The 15,362-nt window shown below is 58.4% G+C and overlaps 3 protein-coding genes across 3 annotated transcripts; all 3 read left to right on the forward strand.

The window, feature by feature from the left end:
- Window positions 1-668: 668 nt before the first annotated feature.
- LSCM1_06752 (uncharacterized protein) lies at window positions 669-4,943 on the forward strand (the record flags this gene model as incomplete). Its single annotated transcript, XM_067324160.1, has 1 exon — window positions 669-4,943. The coding sequence occupies one exon, from the start codon at window positions 669-671 to the stop codon at window positions 4,941-4,943; it is 4,275 nt and encodes a 1,424-aa protein (XP_067179507.1).
- A 4,588-nt stretch (window positions 4,944-9,531) lies between these two features.
- Window positions 9,532-11,817, forward strand: LSCM1_06753 (uncharacterized protein; the record flags this gene model as incomplete). Its single annotated transcript, XM_067324161.1, has 1 exon — window positions 9,532-11,817. The coding sequence occupies one exon, from the start codon at window positions 9,532-9,534 to the stop codon at window positions 11,815-11,817; it is 2,286 nt and encodes a 761-aa protein (XP_067179508.1).
- Window positions 11,818-12,216: 399 nt separating this feature from the next.
- Window positions 12,217-14,988, forward strand: LSCM1_06754 (uncharacterized protein; the record flags this gene model as incomplete). The annotated part of the gene is made up of 1 exon (XM_067324162.1): window positions 12,217-14,988. One exon carries the CDS (start codon window positions 12,217-12,219, stop codon window positions 14,986-14,988), a length of 2,772 nt encoding a protein of 923 aa, XP_067179509.1.
- Window positions 14,989-15,362: the final 374 nt, after the last annotated feature.

Consider the following 15,362-nt stretch of genomic DNA (forward strand, 5'->3'; position numbering starts at 1 on the left):
CACCTCGCCCGGGCCTGGCAAGCACCCACTGGTGTAGGGAGCCTGAGGCCGCCCCTGAGGGGAGGGGGAGGAAGATGCAGCAGGCCGGGCCACCTGTGCCGCGTGAGGCGGGTGGAGCCACAGCGGGGGGTCCCGCGCTGTGGATGCTGCGCCGGCGCATGGCTCTCATGCGTCTCTGCAGGGCTGCTGCGCAGCGAGCGATATGAGCCTGCGAAAGGGCCGAGAGCGGCGTGCAGCTGAGCTCGTCCGCTGCATGGCGGAGAGGAAACGGGCCCTCAGTGGACAGGAATTTGTTTGTGCTGCAGCGAAGGGGTATTCACAGACGCTGCCGCAGCGTCTCCACCGCCACCGCACTTCCACTTGCTTTCACAGTATGCTCCAGTGCAGCATACCTGCCCAAGGAAGCACCTCGCACCCCACCTAAAGGCTCACCGTCAGCTGGCCTTGTCTCTTCGCCGCTCCCCCAGCAATGTCATATACGCCTCCTTTGCCCACTCGCCCTCTTCTTTGCCAGCGTCCCAACCCACTCCGCCTTGCTTCTTCTGAAACGTCTAGCTGCGTGTTCTTTTAGTGGTCGGAGCTCCCTTATCGCAGCCAGGGCGATCGACGAACCGCCGCCACCCGGGGACATCCGTGAAGCACGAAGCCGCCGCCCCTCCTGCGTGCAGATGTCACAACACAATCGAGAGCAGGTACCAGGGCGCACAGGCTCTCCTGCGGACACACCCGGAAACAGCGCTGCCCCAGAGCCTCCTGGCGAAGATATGCCGCTGATTGCGTCCAGCAACTCGCGAGAAACGCCACCAGCGACAACGGAAGCTTCGACCCGCTTGCAGGAAGAAGGTAGCAGCGCGAGACCCTCAACTCTTGCGAAGAGCAGTGCCGCACTCATCCCGATCAGCCCAACAGCACGGCGCATTGCCGTCGGCATCGGCAAGGTGGGCATCTCCATTGCGGACGGCTTTCTGCTCTCCAGCAGCGCTGTCCTCAACCCAGTCATCTCGGCATCGTTCGTCGTTTACGAGTCGGTAAAGGCGGTGCAGGCGTACCACCACGGCGACCTCACCGCCCTAGGCTATCGTACCACCAAGGGCGACGTTGCGCTCCACATCGGAAAAGAGCTGGCCACCATGGGCCTTGGTATGGCAATCGGTCACGGCGTGGGCGCCCTCATTGGTCTCAGCGCGATCCCAGTGGCTGGCCAGCTCACTGTGGCGACGGTTCTTTCCGTTGGCCTGGGCGTCTGCATCGGGACGCTTCTGACGCACTACGTCGATCGCCTCATGGTCCGTCTCCAGCTTCGCAATCGATATGGGTACCCCATGGATGAGCGCGGCACACGCCGCCGCTTTGAAGTGCTGATGGAACGTCGCCATGACCTTTCCACACTAGAGACGTGCCGCGTTGTACAGCACTACGCCGACTACCGCGTGGCAAGCGGGTGGGAAAGCGCAAGCGACCTGGACGACTACCGGGCCTCAGGCGACATCACACGCATGCCCGTCTCTCTGCAGCACTTTGCTGTGGTCCAACTCCAGCGAAAGTGGGGCTTTGTGAAGGAACGGGCGCAATGTAGGCAGATCTACCGAGCCCTGCTGCTGGTGCATCACCCGGACCGCGGCGGGTCTACCGAGCTGGCGGCGCAGCTGAACAAAGACTTCGAGTTCTTTGCCTTCTGCCAGGGGTGGGACAGCGACTGCGGATCGCTGCTGAGCAGCGCGCAACGCAGCCCTGCTACTGCGGCGCCAGCCGATGGCGCCTCGCGGCGTCGCCGTGGCAACGTCATCGTGGACTACCTTCGCTCTCTCTTCCGACGAACAACGGATTCGCGCGTCGGCGCCAACGACCTGCACCAGTTTGGGCTGCTGACCTTAGAGGCTGGAACTCCGGATGAGATGCACCGCCGCGACGTCACTGCCGCGCTTTCCTCCTCGTCCCATGCCAGCGCGGCACGCGACGGTGGCGATAAGGCGGCACCGCAGAAGTGCGGAAGTCTTGGTGATATTGACAGCGCCAGCGACGAGGACGAGTACGAGGATACCGTGGCGGCAGCAGCGGTGCGCCAGCGTAGCGTCACACGAGTACTGCGTGCCCTACAAGAGGCCTACACGGCCACTGCCGAAGTGATCACCTTCACTGGGCTCATTCGGGTCTCCGAGGATGCCGATCGGTGGGCCCAGCTGCATCGAGATGTGAGCCTCTTTCAGCGGTTGCAGTACTTCATCTCATTGCAGGCGCAGGCCCCGGAAGACGAGAAGAGTGCGGCGGTGACGTCGTGCTGTGCTACAAGGCAGTATGTCTTCCGCACCTTTAGCTGGTCGACCGTGGAGGAGGCGGTGGAGAAACGGGAGGAGGCCCGCGGCGCCATCGTCGCCGCCGTCTTCACGCGAGAGACGAGTCGGCAGCTCACGTCCTTGTTGGAGCTGTGGCGCACCGCCAAGGCAATGGCGGAGAGCTACTTCCGTGCCTGCCAGCAACGCGAGGCGGACGGGCGTCCAGCCGCCAGTCGCAGCGAGGACGAGGGTCGGCAGACGCTAGACGCGCTTCTACGCATTCACATGCAGATCGAGGCGGCGGGCACCGCAGCGAGGGCGCCGTGGCAGGACCGCATGGAAAAGTGGGCCACGCGGACAGTGCCGGGTTTTTCGTCATTCATGGAGGACGTGAAGGAGGTCGGTTTGACAGCGAGCAACGCCCTCGCGGCCGAATACGCAGCGCACGCCTTCGACTCTGTACAGCAGCAGTGCAGCGAGTACTTCAAGGCGTGGGGTCGACGGCAGGACACAATGCAAGCTCTTCTGGCGGAGCTGCGGCTGGAGTACGCCACACTGCGAGGCGGTGCGCAGCGGAGCGATGGCGGCAGTCCATCTTCTACGACGCCTGATCTCCCCTGTGACCCTGAAACCGCAAAGCGGATCGACGAGTATCAAGCCCAGCTCCTCGTGCTTCGTAAGCAAACGGCTGAGGTGGATGTGGGTGTGTCCGAGTGGGTCAACACCTGCGCAGCCCACTTCCCGGAGCTCACGCCGACGCTGCGTCAGCTTCCGTCCACGTGTGTGGAAAGCGTCGCCGGAATGCGAAGAGAGAGTCGCCGTGAGAGGAGCCCTGCTGAGGCGACCCCGGCACCGCCCGACTGGGCACCGCGCTTTGTCGCCTTCGAGCGTGAGCGCACCCTCCTTCACTACACGCGCGTCGAGGTCGAGCCCGTGAACCCGCTTGACCCGTTCACATCGCGCCCTCCTCAGCAGGACCCGTCCGACGGCGCTAAGTGGGAGGGGCCGGTAGAGAGCGCGGAGGAGAGCGACGCCATTGGCGCGCTTCTGCGCAGCTTTGAGGCGAACGAGGAGATCGAGGACGCGGTCGTGAGCCCACAGGGGGTCGGAATGGCACTCCTTCAGGCACTATACAGCGACCCGCTTACAGGGGAGATCACGCCGTGCTGGCTGAAACGGTACTCCTTTGATGGTGCACAGAAGAGGGAAGGCGTAATGAGCGTTTGTGCACTCGCACAACGCATCTTGAACGAGGAGGTGGCCGTCTCATCCGCCTGCAGTAGCGACCGGGTCATCTCGGCCCGACACATCTTCTACAACCGCCAGCGTCACGAGATTTTTGCGCACTACGTGCGTGGGGCTACCCAGCAACGCTTTCGTTCTGTCAACGACGTGCGGCGCCAGGTGGTGCCGCTCGGTCTACGATGGTTGCACGACGTTCTAGAATGCGTGGCATGTCTGCACGCCTGCCAGCTGACACATGGCCACATCTGCCTCAGCGCCTTTACCTATGACGATTTCGGCAACACGGCCCTCGGTGTCTTTTACCCCACCTGGGAAGGTCGCAACTCCGTCAGCCCCGCGACACTCAAAGAGCCCAGCGCTGCCGCCACATCAGCGCCGAGTCTCGCCGACCGCCAGCACTGCGACGTCATTGACGTTGGCATCATGTTGCTTACAGAGCTGCTGCCTCTCCTCAGCACGGCGCCTAGCAGCTCTGCCACGCCACCTCCTTCCGCCACTGGCCCGTCCTCGACGTCGATTTCGTCGCCAACTTCGAGACAGCCGCCGGGAGGAGGCGATGGCGGGCCGGAGGCGGACGCAGCCTCGGATGACATGGTGCGCGTCATGGAAGCCGTCGCGGCTCACCTTGTGGGGAAGGAAGAGCCGCGGTGGTCGCTGCTAGATGCACGTCAGTTTGTGCGCCGCTTCCAGCAGTTTCGCTCCGGTGACCTCGCCATCTTCTCGAAGCAGGTGGCCTTCCCTGCCTCCTGGGCAATCCATGGCGCTGCCCCACCGGTGCAGCTCGTCGCTGTGGACGCGATGCCGTTCCGCTTTCCAGCCACTCTGACGGCCTCCGCGGCCGCAGTGCGAGTCTACCACAACCGCCATGTCTCGCTATGGGAGACCTACTGGCGCTGTCGGGGCGAGATGGCCACGCTGCACCGCGGCAACCACATGCTCCCGCCCGTCGTCGCGCAAACCCCTCCAATCCTCTTGTGTAGTGACGACTGCGAGGTACATGAACGCTACCTGTGGTACGCGTGCGCACACGAGGAGGCGGCGTGGGAACGCTGCCAAGACGGCTTCCGCTCCCTGCGCCGAGATGCGGCGCAGCTCACACCCAGGAACGATATGGCGCCCTTCTTCCTCAGCGCGCCTTATGCCCGCTCCGACAAAAACGCAGAGTTGTGGGGTGTCGTATGCCGCGTGGCGCTCGGCACCACCCTTGAAGAGACAGAGGAGGAGTTCGCTGCCGCGGAGAGCGTCGCTGACACGGCCACAGCGCAGTACAACCAGCTGCCCTATGCAGCCCAGCGCCGCAGCCACCTCGTGACGCGCCAACTTGCGGTGCAGGAGAACCAACCAGAGCCAACATCGACCATCTGGGTGCCCTGCCCCTGGGCTAGGTGCTACCCGGAGTACATTGTACATGTCTCCTGGCAATAACAAAAAAAGACACCCAACCAAGCGGGTCCGCCCCGCCCCACCACCATGGAACCCGAACCACCGCCGCAAAGCCCCCGGTAAACCGCCGCGCCCCGGGCGCCAGCGCACCCGAGAAAACGCGCCGCCCCTGGCCCTAGCAACGAACGCCCCCGCCCCGCACCCCTCTCGACCCTACACGGCCCGCCCAGCGGACCCGGGCAGACCCCATCCCGCCAACCAGCGCAGGGCAGCACCCAGGGCCCCTCCCGTACGGGTGGCAGGGCAAGGCGCCGGCGCATGCCGCACGAGCCCAGGAAGGACGCGGACCAGCCGCACGCAGGCGACCCCCCTCGCGCATGGTCGCCTCCCGCCCCTGCCGCCATCACCTCCCAGCGCCGAGCGCCGCGCACAGTGCTCGCATTCTGCCGTTGCGGGGCCCGCCTCACGACAACCCGGCTGCCCCGGCAGCTCGCAGGCCTCATCCGCCACCCCCGTCGGCGCCACGCGGGGCGCGTCAGCTGTGCCCTGCACCCCAGCACACAACGGGCCGGCAGCGCCCGTGCGCACATACGCCGCCACGCGCCACCCTCCGTAGCGGCAGGGCCCATGCGCAGCAGCACTCGGGGGAGGAAGGGGAGGGAGGGGGAGCGCGTGGGCCCGCTGCAGCGGCAGTGGCGCTCGCTTTTCGCACGCCACGCGCGCTCCAGCGGCCCCCGCCAGCGCCACCATCGTGCGGCGCCCGTCCTGCGCGCTTTGAAGAGCACGGAGCCCGCTCCACGGGAAGGGCGGCGGGGCTACCGGATGCCGCGCTAGCTTCTGCTGGTGCGCCTGCATGGGCGGCCCGCCATCCCGCCGCGACGCCCACGCCCCGGCCCCTCGCCGATGCAGCGGTGCGCGCAGTCGTTGAAGGCCGGCTGCGCAACTACGGCGCGGCGCGGTTTCCCGTTCGCTTTGTGGAAAGGGCGCGGCCGGTGCCGGTCATCGCTGGCGGCGCCCGGCGGCGAGGCGCCCCCGCCCAGTAGGGACGCCGCGTCACCGCCGCGCCGCGTTCGCCCTCCCAGGCGCTGCCTCCGGGGGGCCCGGGGGTGGGGGCCACACGCCCTATAGGCCCCTGTGGCGGAACAAATCCCTTGTGACATGCGGCGCTGTGTGTGAGAGTCGCCGGGAAAGGCGGCTAGCCAGCACCGCCTGGCTAGCCACCCAGTCGATAGGCGCTTCCCCGCGCGCAGCGGAGGCCGCGGCCCAGGGCTGTTCTCCACCTCGCTGCGGCAAAGTTAGGGTGAAGAAAAAAGAAAGTGGAGCTGCATGTGCACTGGATGGTCGGTGCGATTCGTCATGGGCCGGCGCGGGTGCCATCATGGGCGCGTGCTTCCCCGGTGCGGCACCGACTCGGACCTGCCCAGCCGACGCCGAAAAGCGCCGGAAGCGCAAATGCAGTGATGGTAAATTGATAAAGACAGATGTCTATCGGAAAATTGTTTTATGAAAGAGGAGAAAGCGTGAGGGGAGGAGAAGAACGTGATGTAGGTGGCTGACGCTCCTGCTCGTCGCATGCGCTTGAGGAGCCCTCCTCCACATTTGGGGAGCAAATCTCGCCGCGGCTTCGCTGCGCTCGCGGGTCTCATTTCTCCTGTAAGCAGCCTTCTGGCCAGGACCATCCCTCGTCCTCCTCACGGCGCGTGGAGCACACACCGCCGGGGACGCTGGTCGACAGAGCACGCCACTATCGTTTTATGGGAGAAAGCACACGCAGACATTAGGCTGCTCGCGGGACGGGCTAGGGGTACAGACGGGCTCCGCCCGCGAGTGCGCTTATACTTAGTGGTGGGCCCCTCGCTGCGCAGTCCGTGTAGGCAGTGCCACCCGAACACCACTCACGGGGCTGGTGAGGTGTCGGCGCGTCTGCTCCCTAACAGGATGGGGGAAACTAGGGAGCCGCATGGCAACACGTTGACTGGGCGCAGCCATATTTACTTATGAATAAGGAAAGCAATCAACCGCTCACAGAATAATCAACGCTCACAGTTTGCAGCAACGGTGTAGCACCGGGCTGCAGTTACGAGTTCAACGAAAAGACACAAACTATTTAGGAATACGGCGCAGCCAACCGTTACGGGACAGACAGCAGCTTCGACGGGCACCCTCACTGCCGCTACCGGGGGCCTGTCAGCAACCTCCTGGGCGGGCGGGTGGGCGTTTTTTCCCCCGAAACTATTGTGTGAAAGGCGATGGTGGCGTGGAGGGCGAGAGGGCTTCGCTGCTTCACCAGGTATCAACCGTTTGCGCACAGAGCACTCATGCGTGTGCAGGAGAGACGGTGGGAAACGCAGAGGGAGAGAGTCATCATCCCGCGCAAAAGGTGGCGTCCACGCGTGTCCGGTGCAGTGCAGCCTGGTTGGCGAGCCGGGCCTCCGGTTCACCTCCGCCCCATCTGGCGGGGCAAAAAACGCATCGAGCTCTGCTGTCCGATTGGCAAGCGCACCCTACACTACCCGACGCGCCCTAACATCGCACAGGTGGGCCTTTGAAGTATGCATAATGAGCTGTGGAAGGGTCATAGGTAGAAGCTGGGCAAATTACTCAGTAAGTCTAATAATTGAGGGGTGTTCTGGCGCATGGAAAGTTTTTTTTAGAGGGATGAGCACAGGGTATGCAGAGGGGCATTAGCGGGGCGCTCTGGTTTCGAGGGGTTTTGGCGATACAACGGCCGAAAAAGGAAGATTGTGCGCACTGTCTTCTTGATTTTCATCTTGAGCCAGGGGGGCATGCTGTAAGCGGTTGGCTTCACAAGGAGATAAAACGGGTCGGGTTTCACGGATTGCTTTGAAAATATACTTAATGCCCAAACTCCGCGCAGAGAAAAACGCGATGCAGGAGCGGGGCTTGTGGGTTCTCCGTGGTATCTGGCGACGCGGGGGCGGCATCTCGGAGGAGAGAAGGGATGCTTTGGGGAGGCTTTTTTCTCTAGATCACTTGTGGAAATGCAAACCGTGGGGGTGTGTTTTGTTTCTTATCTTGGGCTATGCTCCGTTGAAGTCGTGTATGCGGCTGGTTCTTTATTGAGGTTTCGCATTGGTGGTAGGGCCCTTATTGGGGCGCAGTTGGCTCAGGGGCTTTATGGATGAAGGTGTGCTTTATGTGCGGGCTGCCGGCGTCTGCGTGAAAGGCGGGGCGGGTGCAGCGGTGGGTGCCTGCTTTCAACTTTTCGGGGCGCCGGCTTCTTACTGGAATACCCACCGCTGCGGGCGATGAAACTCAGAAGTAGAACTTTTCAAGCCTGTTTGTGGAGATGGTGGTTCGCTGCGAAATGGTTTTTTTTCGCGTTTTTCTCGGGCTTGCGACTGCGCAAAGGCTCGGCCGTGCCGAGGTGTTGGCGCGTGCTGTGGGGCTGCGGGGTCTCGGCCTCATCGCGCGCGCTGGGGCTGGGGTTTGGCGGACCACGCGGCGCGCGTTTGGCGGCGGGAAAGGGGCCCGGGGCCCAATGGCGGACCAAGCGAAAGGGGTCTGGCGTTCAAGGGTTTTCTCATACAGCACTCTCGTGTCTTGCGATAAAGTGCCGTTGTGTGCGGGGCTGGCTGGCTGTGAACGGTGGCCTGCGCGCAAATCCGGTATGTTTGCCTATCTTATCGGCAAGGGAGGGAAAATTCGAAAGGCTTGTTTGGTCTAGTGAAAGGGGGCGTTTGTAAGGGGGGGGAAGGAAACCGCCGGGCACCGGCCAAATCGGCAGAAATCGTGTAGGATCGTTGAGGGGCCCCTTGATGCTGAAACATCGGTGGGGTGGGCTAGCTTTTCGCGGGTGAACTTCTGGTTTCTTATTACGGCGATGGGCAGGGAAAAGGTGAAATTTAGGATGGGTCGAAGAGGAAAAAGCGATTTCCTGCTCTTAGGACGAAACAACACAGTGATACAGTCTCGGAAAGCATTATCGGGGGAGTCTATGGGGTGCTCCTCAGCACTCGGGCAATTTTCTATCATCCCTATGGAGGCAATGTACTTGCTTACTGCCGCTGTTCGATCCAGCTAGACTTTATTCATTACCTGGCCACCGAAATGAGTAGTAACAAAACGCAGTGGCTTACCAGCGTTGCAGGCAAATTGCCCCCGCAGCTACCAAAAGCGATGTGGCATAGAGGAGTTTAGGGACTTCTGGATCTTCTCAAAGAGTGGCGTACTGCACCCTGCTGTTATTTTGAAGTTTCTTCTGAGAGAAGAGCAGCCAATGTGACGGAAATAACCACAAAGTGGCCCCTGCGTGTCATGGAGGGTTCTAGCAGCGCAAGCTGCTTTCCTCTTCGTTCCCTGTTAGGATAGAGTGCTGTTCTGGGACTGTGAAGGGCGTTTTTTTTGAAAGCAGCCTTCTGCTCGTCGTTGGTTCAGTGCTCGAGTAGGCAATGTGTGCAACGTTCTGGGTTGCAAGAGTGAAACCTGAAGCGTTTTCCATGTATCTCGCGTTCTCTTGAAAGCCGCTCGTTTTCTAGCTCTCTCCTACCTTTTATTCATGCACTTTATCAATTTAGTTCCTTTTCAAGTCTCTTGAGACTGCTATAGAGGTGACAAGAATGCAGAGACAAGCATTACAAGAGTACAGCCAATAAAAAAGTAAGGGCTCATGACGGTAACGCGAGAGCAGGCATATCTTTCTGTCTGCAAAGAGTTAAATGAACCCCCTCTTCAGCAGCTTCTGGAGGAGTTGGGGCGCAGCAGTGCAAGCCTGGATGTCAGCAGAATATACGTGCCAAGGAGGCACTTTCGCTGCTTGCTGCAATATGTCGAGGAGCGCCCCGACATCGAAGAGCTGATCTTAGACGGCGCAAAAGTTACTACTGAGGAGGCAAACCTGCTGAAAGAGTCCCTTCTGCGCTCTTGTGTGTCGAAGGTGAGTCTGCAACGGATAAAGCTAGATTCCGCAAGCGCGTATATCATTCGTCAACTATGCATCGAAAACTCGAACCTAGTGTCTGTTGTGCTGAACGACACATACATTCCTTCTTCTCTAGCCGACGAAATTATGGTAATTGCTGACTTGAATCGTTTGAACGCGGAATCGCTGCGCTCGATGAGCACAGCAGGGGCACGCCAGGATGTCTCCAATACGGTGAGGTGGAGACTTTGTAAGGGAGGACAGAATCGCATCTTGTGCACGACTCTGAGGCCGTCGCCTAGTGTGGTGAGACGAGTGGTCGACAGTTTCATTGCATCATACGAAACCGTTTTTAGCGACTTTGATTTTCAACCCGATATGTTTGACCATCCTTTAGCAGAGGCAGAAGCCGTTCGATGGAATACTTTTCACGCATTGCACTCATCTCAGAACGCGGAGCTGGAAAAATCGAAAGAGCCTTTTTTGCCATCGTCACACTACAACAACCAAAATTTATGTGCTGCTCTGAATGTTCTGCGCCTCTATGATGCCCTTAGCAAATTTTTGCTACAAAAGCGGTGCTGTCAATCTGGATTGTACGTGTTTCGTTTTTTTGTTGGCGGATCACCCCTTGAAGTGTGCGTTGATGATTTATTGCCATGCATTCACGTGAATGAGAGGTGCATCATTGTCGGATTGGAGTCGTGCAGCAGCCCGTTTTATGCTGCAGCTCTCGAGAAGGCCGTCGCAAAGGTAATCGGTGGTTACCGCCACATCCAAGAATTATCGCTGCGTGATTGTATCGAACTCCTGACGGGATGCACGTGTTTTGGAGCCAATTTGCTGAGTCGGTCATTCTCTTATGCCACGTTCGACGCGCTGCGAGCATTGAGTGAGGATGGTCACAGGATGTTCGCATGCGCGACCCCGGATACCTTGATTGAGGAGCGGTCGCTTGAAGAGAGCGGCGTGTATTGCAGAATGCCATACGCGATATTGAAAATGGATGTTTGCCGAAAAAATGGAGCTCACTATGCTTTTTTGATCCAGGTTGGCGTCCCGTCGACTGGAAAGCCCCTCAAGTATGAGTTCGAGTATGAGATGTATAAAACAGAGGAAGTGAACGGGAACCGTGTTTTGTGGCTGACGTTCGAAGACTTTGGCGCTATATTCGAGCGAGCATTCCTTCTACTGTGGCCCTTCGACGACGCCGTATCAGATTATAAAACAACTCTGGAGCTGCGAGTGGCGACAGATTCTTCATTTTCGGCCTCTCGATTCGCCGAGAATCCCAGCTTTTTGATTGAAAACGAGGGGAACAACTCAACCCCAGTTATGGTGTCGTTATTCGCATCTTCCGTGTCGGATGCGCAAATTGGAACCAAATGTCTTTTTTACAAGGCCACCGGTGCTAAGGACGAAGGTTCCCCGCGCCGCTACAATATATGCGAAGAGAATGGAGCTTTTGAGTCTGAAATGTTTGAAGGAGGCGAGGGCTTTATTTTTTTTAAACTACTCCCCAGAGAGCGCCTACAAATGACTCTTTCTTCTCGTGTATCAAGCAGCTTCAGGGTTCGAGTGTCTGCAGTGGAAAATGTCAACGTGATTCAGCTCCCAGACACGATGACTTCGTTGACCTTTTCAGCACAGTGGAACACGTTCTTTAAGGGGAAGCGTTTTTCAGACGATGTATTTCGACTTTGCAAGAATGGTGCTGGGCAAGCTGTCACTATTGTGCTTGCTCTCTCTCAAACCAGTTGCAGCAGTCCTCCTTTCCCCCTTGGAGTGCTTGGCTGGAAGGGTACTTCCTTCGACGTTGTCGATGCAACCAACCCGCATTTTTCTACTTTACAGGAGAGGAGCCTTGTCTGCGTACACACCTTGGTGCTTACTCTCGCTGTTGGTGAAAGCATCTTCCTCCTTCCTTACTGCTGCGGAGCTCGATGTCACGCTGATTATGATTTCACGGTCTTCTCCAAGGAGCGCTTTACCCTGATCAGAGCGAAAACGGCTTCTGTGCTACGATGTACATAGACCTCAGGCATGCTTTATTGGCAGCATCTAACAAAAAGAAACGACTCAGTAATATTCTTCGTAACGGAAGCTCTCGCATTGGAACTTTGCTGACCCATGAGTAATGCTTTTTTTTTCAGTGCGCTCATGCTAGACGAGGAACACCCGACGTCGTCCACAAAATGCTTCGCATTGCAAATAGTGCATCATCGATGGGGCCACGGCAGCTATCATGGAATGGGCTCTCTACTACTACTTTTGCTACCACTCTCTTGCTTATTCTCCCCTGCTGCCAAGCCCTTTTCGCTTTTCGTATGCAGCCCTTCATTATTCCCCCCTGAAGGTTTCGGGCCCTCGTGGTGAGAAACTGTGATACGAAACGTGATTTAGTTTTCATCTCTTTCTCGCTTTCAGAGGCTAATGCCCCGAAAGCGACACTTCGACCGAACCAGCCGAGTAGGTTCATGGATTTCGCTAGGAAGAGATGCTCTTCTTCGTTTTTCAGAGCTGGGGGACTACTCTAATGCGCTTCCGTTCAAGTTCGATAATTCTTTGGTGGCACACAGTGGATGCGGTGGGCTTGTTGCTCTTTTTTCTCCCAAGGCCTGTGATTTTTCGGCAAATGTGAACTCTATCTTCCTCTTCCATCTCGCCGGAAACCCTTTGCAGAAGCGCACCTGTATTCCATTAAAGGCGATTGAAAGTGTTGTCTACATGACATGGAACAAGGCGGCTGATCACCTGATAGTTGTTTTGAACACAGGTTTCGCCCATTTTTACAACTATTGCGGCACAACAGCAGCGCCACCGTTGCCGATGGAAATACCAATCGTCTGTACGATGTGCAGCAACGGGTTTGTTGCCCTGCTCGACACAGCAACAGAAACGAGCCTTGTACTCGTGCAATTTGGAGAATGCAAAGAGTACACGATGCGCAAGCTTTCTCTGCCGCAGAGCATACGCCAGTTCTTGACCACTATCGCGCTCGTCGCCGTCGACGAAAGCGCTGACAGCAAGCAGACAGAGGTCTTTCTTTCCTATTCACCCTGCTTGTCGAACTCATTCATTTGCCGATGCGTTTTCGGAGCGTCGAATTCGTCGTTCTTGGAGCTCGCTGTGCCCATTGAGGGAGGGCGCGTTCTGGAGATGTGCCGCTCGCCCACCGGCCACACTGTCGCATTCATGATGCTCGATGGGTCGGTATACTCGACAAATAGCAGGTTTTCTGAGGTTTTGCTGCTTAGGCGCACCGATGTGACTCCGGCAAGTTTTGTGCAAATGACGTGGTGTGGAGGTCAGTGCGTTGCATATTTACGACGACTGCAGTACGGGGGCTCTCCAGGCGAAGATGGGGAGTGCTCGTGCTCGTTGTTCTTGATGAACGTCGACGAGCCCGAGAGCACTGACTGCATCTCTGACTTACCGGCTGACGCCTGTCTTCTTCCTGAGAAGGACGGAGCTTGGGTAATTTCAAGAGACATGCTGTATTTCTTGCAGATAGCGCCGCTTGCTGTTCAGCGCGTCTTTTCTGTAGGCTCGCGTGCTGCTGGGGCGATGCTTGTCGCAACGTATGACGAGTTCATGACCGGCGATGCGTCTGCGGTGCGAATGCTACGCAATCTTGAGCACACTTCAGGCGCGCTGGTGGAAGCGGTTGCTGAGTGCGTTGCCGCGGCGGGCTTTGAGTTTGACGCGGCGCAGCAGAAGCGACTGCTGCGGATCGCCGCATTCGGCCGCACGTTTTGTTCTCTGTGTGATTCGAGTGCATTTGTAGCCATGTCGAAGCGACTGCGTGTGCGCAATCATCTTCGTCTCGAGCCGCTGGGAATGATTGTGACTGACCAGCAGCTCGCTGATCTCGGGGATACGCGCCTTCTACAGCGCCTCACTTTATGCGGTGAGCACCAGGTAGCTTTTTCTGTGGCAGAGGCGATTGGGCTAGATGCCAAGCCAGTCATTCTGGACTGGGCGATGTGCAGGCTGGCGGGTGTCTCAGCTCACAAAGATGAGGAGCGGGTGGCCGCGAAGAAAATAGTCAAGAAGCTGAAAGCGTGCAGCTTCACAGCATTCGCAGAGTTGGCGCAGCAGGCTAAGGTTGCTGGCCATGGCACCGCCGCAGTGGTATTGCTGGATGCGGAAGTGAACCCCTCACAGCAAGTACCGATGCTGCTCAGCATTGGCGAGCCTGACATGGCCTTGAAGCGCGCCATTCACGCCTCTGACGCGGACCTGGTGTTCACGGTTATGGTGCACATGATCCGCAGCCGCGGGGCCGCTGCACTTCCCAGTTTAACATCGTACAAAACGTCCTGTGACCTGCTACTGCAGTACCTGGAGATTTGCGGAGGCAGCCAGCAGCTCATGACCGAGTGCTTCAACAAGTACCCACGAGTTCAGGCCTACTTTCATCTGCGCAGCTACTTTCGCGAAGAAACAAGACTGAGACACGCGCTGTCGCAGTCCATGGAAGGCGGAAACTGGGAAATGCTGCAAGAATGCAAAGGCGTGGAAATCCAAGCTGCGATCGTCTCTACGAAGAAGGCGGTAGAGCAGAGTCCACGCCTGCAGCCGGCCACCATGCCCTTTTCTCCGATCGCCGGTAGCGGGATTCCGTTCCCGTCTGTCATGATCGAGGAGCGCTTTCTGCAGCTGCAGAGCAGCCTCCTCGACGAGCAGACCCAGCTCATGAGCGAATACAAGGACTCCCGCTTCCTGCAGGCCAGCACTGCCGACACAATCCGCTACGCCCTCGAGCATGGACGCGTTTCTGTGGCGCAGCGGTTGAAGAATGCGTTTTGTGTGCCAGAGAAGATGTTCCAGTGGTGTATGCTTAGTGCGTACTTGTGCACAGGCCAGTGGGACCTTATTGACGACATGGGCGGCATCTCTTCCAACAAGAAGACGCTGCTAGACGGTGAGGCTTTTGTCACCGCTTTGCTCTCCTACAAGCGCCCACAGCAGGCAAAGCAGTACATTGCACGCATTCCAAAGATCGAGACGCGGATGGAGTACTACGTGCTGTGCAGCGACTGGTTCAGTGCCGGTGCCGACTGCAGGCGGAACAATGACCCCGATTTGCTAACGCAGTTGAAGGAGCGGGCGAAAGGCAACGCAGATGCATTGCGCCAGATCGAAGAGGGCTGGAGCACACCCCCGCAAGCTGCGGGCATCAGCTTTCCCAAGTTCTTTTAGTTCTGCGTCTTTGAATGGAAGCGAGCAGCAACGACTGAGTACTGATTCTCTCTCCTGGAACCATGACTATCGATTCCTCTTTCTGTCCTTTCTTTTTTTTTTCCCTTTCCGTTTCCCCCTTCTCGAGGTGACCTCGAACATATTTCGTTGCTGCTGCCAAAGAAGCTCTTAGTGCTTCACTGACAACGTTTTGTATCTCCTCTAGTGCCTTCACGGGAGTGGCAGTCCCTAGCCTGTGATGCACCACGATGGAGACGGTTATGTCTTCTTCGTCTCCACTCAGTAGAGGCTGCGCTGCACTTCGCGTCGAGTAAGGCAGAGCGCTGACACGCGCATAGGAGGTGAGTTGCGCACGACATGCGCTGGCGCCATTG

This window comes from Leishmania martiniquensis, chromosome 18 (genome assembly GCF_017916325.1).
Source record: "Leishmania martiniquensis isolate LSCM1 chromosome 18, whole genome shotgun sequence".
Taxonomy (NCBI): Eukaryota; Euglenozoa; class Kinetoplastea; order Trypanosomatida; family Trypanosomatidae; genus Leishmania; species Leishmania martiniquensis.